The sequence below is a fragment of the Alligator sinensis genome, unplaced genomic scaffold (assembly GCF_000455745.1).
Source record: "Alligator sinensis unplaced genomic scaffold, ASM45574v1 scaffold952_1, whole genome shotgun sequence".
NCBI classification, from domain to species: domain Eukaryota; kingdom Metazoa; phylum Chordata; order Crocodylia; family Alligatoridae; genus Alligator; species Alligator sinensis.
Genome location: NW_005841999.1, coordinates 2783120 through 2788183, shown reverse-complemented (window position 1 = coordinate 2788183; position 5064 = coordinate 2783120). Strand labels below are relative to the sequence as shown.

Sequence of the window (5064 nt, the reverse complement as noted above, 5' to 3'; positions counted from 1 at the left end):
GAAAGAGTGGTCTCCTCAAGGTCTAGCTGAAAGGAAAGCAGCAAAGGCAGACAAAAACCCATCAAAATGTTTCTTCAGGCTAGTCTTGGTGGTCTGAGAAACCAACTCTCTGCATGAAAACAGGGGGACTCAACTCAGTCAGCAGGTATTACATGAGGAAATAAACAAATTGACTTAGCAAAAGACAAGGAAGATGGTCTGTAAACTTTAAGGCATGGCAGGCCAGAGAAGACACATTTTATACTCTGCTGATTAAATCTATTTAAATAATTTGGAAAGGTTTTCAAAAGATGGTCCTGAATTAAAGTAAATACCCTCTGTGTCATTTAATTTTGCTACATTAAACAGGCAAGAGTCATAACAGTTGATATTTTCTATCCTGCTGCTAAGGTAAGAGTTAATTTTCACTTAGAAACAAATTAGAGTCATTTACATTTTCATGTTGATTACTGAATTAGCTTTCATTAAGAATACACTTAAGTTCTAATAATCACTGAACCAGGCTCATTTAATTTTATGTTCATAGACTTAAATAAACTTGTGTCTCTGACCTAGTCCAACATTTAAAATTCTAATGGAAAGAAGAACCTCCCCCGCACCCTGCCTTGCATTTTCTTCTCTCTTGCTGATTTTATGACCTTCCCATTAATTCATTAGCATAACTCACATCAATGTGTTCCAGGGTAAAATGCACAGGATGAGTCAGGTACACACGACTGGACTCTTTGTTGATGGAAGCTGCAATGACGTGTGAGTTCACTGCAATGGTGCTATTTCGACCGATAAAGTCACTGCCCAGCTTTATGGTAGCATTTTCAGTACTGAGGAACCGTCCCAAGCTTTTGTAAATGATGAAAACCAATTTTGCTAACCCTATTTAAAACAAAACCAAACAACCTACATTATCATGTCATGGAATTGTAGCTGAAGAATACAATGCATGTTTCATATTCTGTCAAAATGAAAAATAAAGCATTAGGAAATAGAAAAGCATTTGCAGGATTTGGATTCCAGATGAAAATGCTTCATGCACACTGTGTAAAGAAAGAGCCACTGAACAGTATTTTTACTTTTGCTAAGGGATGGATTAATATGCTCTGAAATGAAAAGTTTAAGTTATTATAGCTTTAAATATGGGTTTACACTTTAAAGGAGTCATACTGTTCACATTCCCAAGACTCACCGTTCCTGCTGTTCTGTTTTATAGTGCTTGAGGAGAGCTGGATTGAATTGCCTCCTTTACTGCCCTGAGGAAACTTCAAGTCCTCTACCTGGCCTTCTGTACTGAGCATAGCAACTTCCAGAACTAGTGAGAACAAGGGAGAGGAGAAGATAAAAATGTAGAAAACGTTTTTTGGTCAGACTGCAATGTGTCAGTTGATAATTTTCTGAAATGTCCTTATTCGGCTGTCCTTGTTTGTCTCTATAAGACAGATGTGTGCTGGCATGTTTCAACTACCCAGACTTAGTTTCTTTAAACTTTAATCAAACCTAGTGCTAGGTACCAAAGTGACATTTTAATTGTGAAAACACGACTTCAAACATTGTTTAAATGCTGGACAAAAAGAAATGCCTTAAAAGTACTATAAAAGTTTAGACTGAATAAATGCATAATTTTTGGAACCTCGAGTGCCTCTACTGCATTGATTGTTATTTTTTCACACAATTTTTAACGTGGATTTTGCAACATCAAGACTATCCAAAAATGAATATTTAGACAAATAAGTATTTCTATATCAAGGGCCTCAAATATAGTTTTTCTGATTATATCTAAAGGATTACTGAATGACATTATTATCTTCTACTGAATGTATTTTAAAGGGAGGACTCAAATGGCAGTTATTTAACTAAATTTAATATAGTGTGGCTTGTAAGTTTTACAAGATAACCAAGCAACACTGCAATCTCTTTGATCCATAAAATTACCCAGGTCATAACAACTTACTTAGCAAATAACTTCATATTTGTATTAAACCTGGCATTTATTCCCAAGATATATATTTTATTTAATAATGATTTTAATTTATTTTCTTCCATATTGTTAATAATGAACAAAAATGTTCACAATGGCAAACAAACAAAAGAAGTTAAAATCTGGCAGGTGCTTTATTATAGAAACTATGTATTTGACTACTGAGACCAATAAACATGTGAAATTCTAGCTCAGTCAAGAGAATGAGAGTTTTAGGAACTTTCAGGAATGTTTTTAAACGAGCAAAAAAGATCAAAGAAATTAAAAGAATGGGGGTCTACCACAAGCCTTTCTTGAGTTAAGACTTTAACTTCTTTTTCTGCAAGACACTTAGTTTCAATCTGTGTTTGAAGGGCTGGTCGGTTAGGCTCTGATTGACATCAATACTCTTGACATCCATAATATATTATTAATTATGATTTGAAGGCAGCATCTCATGAGCACTGACACATACAGACTTACTGAACTAAATGGAACTGTTCATATATGTCAGTGTTTGCAAAATGAAATGTGAATGAGATGAGATTCTCAATAAAGCCCAATCTATTTTATAGGAAGCTCTTCCCTTATGAATGAAATGCAGGCACATTTGGAGAGGTACATTTTTGCTGCTTTTGGAAGAAAAACTAAAAGTAAAACACCTTTTTATTTGTAGTTTAAGTAACAGACTGTAAAATTAACATCTTCATTAATGTTTAATTTTGGTGGAAATTCTCCAAATTTTTTCACAAGAAAAATTTACTAAAAAGGGGACAAATCTCCCCAAACATTCCCCAAAGGGCAATTAGTGTAATTATTTGTTAATGGCAGCCATAAAAAAGTGATAGTTTTATGTTAGAAGAAAGAACCACGATATAAAATTGAATAATGTTTGGGTATCCATAACATAAATTTGGATATATGAAAATAGAAGTGAACAGTTTGCACCAATATTACATTGCATAATATATGACCAGGACACTCTTTGAAAGGAGAAGATGGAAGTTTAAAGTATTACACATTTGTAAATAAACAAAGACAAAGCTAATCTCGAGTCCTCCAGTTCTTCCTTATCTGCCATACCAGCAAAATCCTGGTCCTGGAATATTATAGTAATGTCCTCATTCCCAAATCTGTCGTTCCATCCCAAAGCCTTTGGGCCAATACCACTCGGATCTATATGCTTTCAAAAATATCTCACTGAGGCTTGACTCCTCAGTGCACCCTCGGTGCAGAGACATATTAACTCTTCCACACAGCAGTGGTCTCAGCCATAACAAGGATATACACCTGTGTTTGTACACCCTTCGTACTGAATCTTTTCATTTCAGTGCCACTATTTAAATTCTAAATTATGCTCCAAGTCTCTTCAGCTATTTTGCAATCTCTGGAGCATAGCTATTCTGCATTATGGGGGATGTAGTTCACTGAGCACATTTTCACCTGAAGGCAGTTGTGTTTAATATAAACGTTTGGTCCATGTTCTATGTGCCTAAAATATTTAACTGGCAGAACACATTGCAAAAAGTAATTTAAATTCATTAGGAGCAGATTATATATAATGGGAAAGCATTTCCAGAGCTCTGCACCAAGCATTTCAGTTACTTCAGAAAATCCATACCCTGGCATTTAAGCACTCTTCATATCCATACGTTCTGCTAATGATTTTTCAATTGTAAATCAACTTTGCAACAAAAACTACTTTACTTTTTACACTGCATTAATTATGCTACAGAAGCAGCAGGGTTTTAAAACTAATTAAGAAAACATCACCACTTATAAGAATTTGCTTTTCAACATGGAAAGCTGTACCACCAGGTGCTGCCATAGCTTTCTAAGTGTATGTGACTATTTGGCTGAATTGTTGTTGTTTCAAGCTGTACAGTGCTTGAAACTGTACTTGAAGAAAAATTCACTTACCAATATTTTCTGTGGGCATTGAGACTCTAGTTGGGTCTACGAAATTGTCAGCCAAGACAAAAGCCCCTTCTTCTAGTGTATCAAGTAACATTGTTGCAGCGTGTGCTTGTTCTGAAGAATTCATATCTTTCCAGGATTCCAGAGCTTCAGGCCTGAGCAGGTTGTCCACTGTGTCAACAATTGCCTGCATTCATTAGAAAACTATCATTAGGCCTGACTGCCCTAGGCAGCTGGGGAGAATTTCCAACATTATCTGGTGACAATTGTAATACTTAACTGTCAAAATGATTTACTGTGATTTAATGGCACTGGAAAACTATTTTCAACAAGAAAATATTTCCAACTCTGTTGAATTAGCACTCATAGATTTGCACTAGCCACCAGCAGTGTGCTGTTTGAAACTAGCAAACATGCATATCTGGCTTGTCTCAAGTCAGATATAAAGACAGTATTATTAATGTGCTAAAAAATGTAAGAACCAATGCCACTGGTTTTGCCTGTGGCCTTAATTTCAAAGTTGATGTCAATATACATAATTCCCCTTTAAAATACACTAACACCAAAACTGGCAAGTTCAGTCAATAATACTACTCTGGAAACTTAACACAATGAATGCATGCAGCTACAGTAATATGAGTTGCTGTCTAAGATAAACTGTCTTCTTTATTACAAGAGGCATGAAATGAAGATGCCTCAGTGGTTATAAATTAGCGTGCTTCACTCTCACTCCCCCTCCTGTTTCCGTACCTGTTCACAGATACTTAAAAAGATTACTAACTCCCATTCCTGCACAAGGGTCAGTTAACAAAGGAAATCAATAGAGCAAACAAGATGTCCACTGACTGTCCCTGTTATCACTGAAGGCAAAATGACAAAACTGAGCAAAGTTGCCACTTTAAAAGTCTGCATTGTGACCACTCTATCATCACATATTAGGGTTCATTAAGCTGCATATAAAATATCAGTAAATAAAGGTGGAAAGGAATTCAGAGACATCATTATATTCCCTTTACAAAATAAACCAATCAATCACAGTAATCAGTTAATCAATTGAAGGCAGGCTCTTACATTAATGCATAATGTAGCTGTGCATTGAATATGCCATGCATTGCTGAATCACCATGTTTACTCTGTCCCATTTACCTAGTCATAATGTGTCATTAAGCGCATATATATATATATATATATATATA

At 35.3% G+C, this 5064-nt stretch overlaps 1 protein-coding gene across 19 annotated transcripts in view; it reads right to left on the bottom strand.

Moving 5' to 3' along the window:
• The window catches only part of ADGRL2 (adhesion G protein-coupled receptor L2), a 203627-nt gene that overhangs the window by 34138 nt on the left and 164425 nt on the right, over window positions 1-5064 (bottom strand). For all 19 annotated transcript variants that reach the window (XR_003093571.1, XR_003093569.1, XR_003093570.1 and 16 more), the window contains 3 exons: window positions 3872-4055; window positions 1184-1306; window positions 668-873 (listed from right to left, as the gene is read on the bottom strand). Coding sequence is in view for 16 of the 19 variants with exons in the window: in XM_025201631.1 (XP_025057416.1) it covers window positions 668-873; window positions 1184-1306; window positions 3872-4055 (513 nt within the window). In the remaining 3 variants the exon portion in view is untranslated. The remainder of the gene's footprint in view (window positions 1-667; window positions 874-1183; window positions 1307-3871; window positions 4056-5064) is intronic.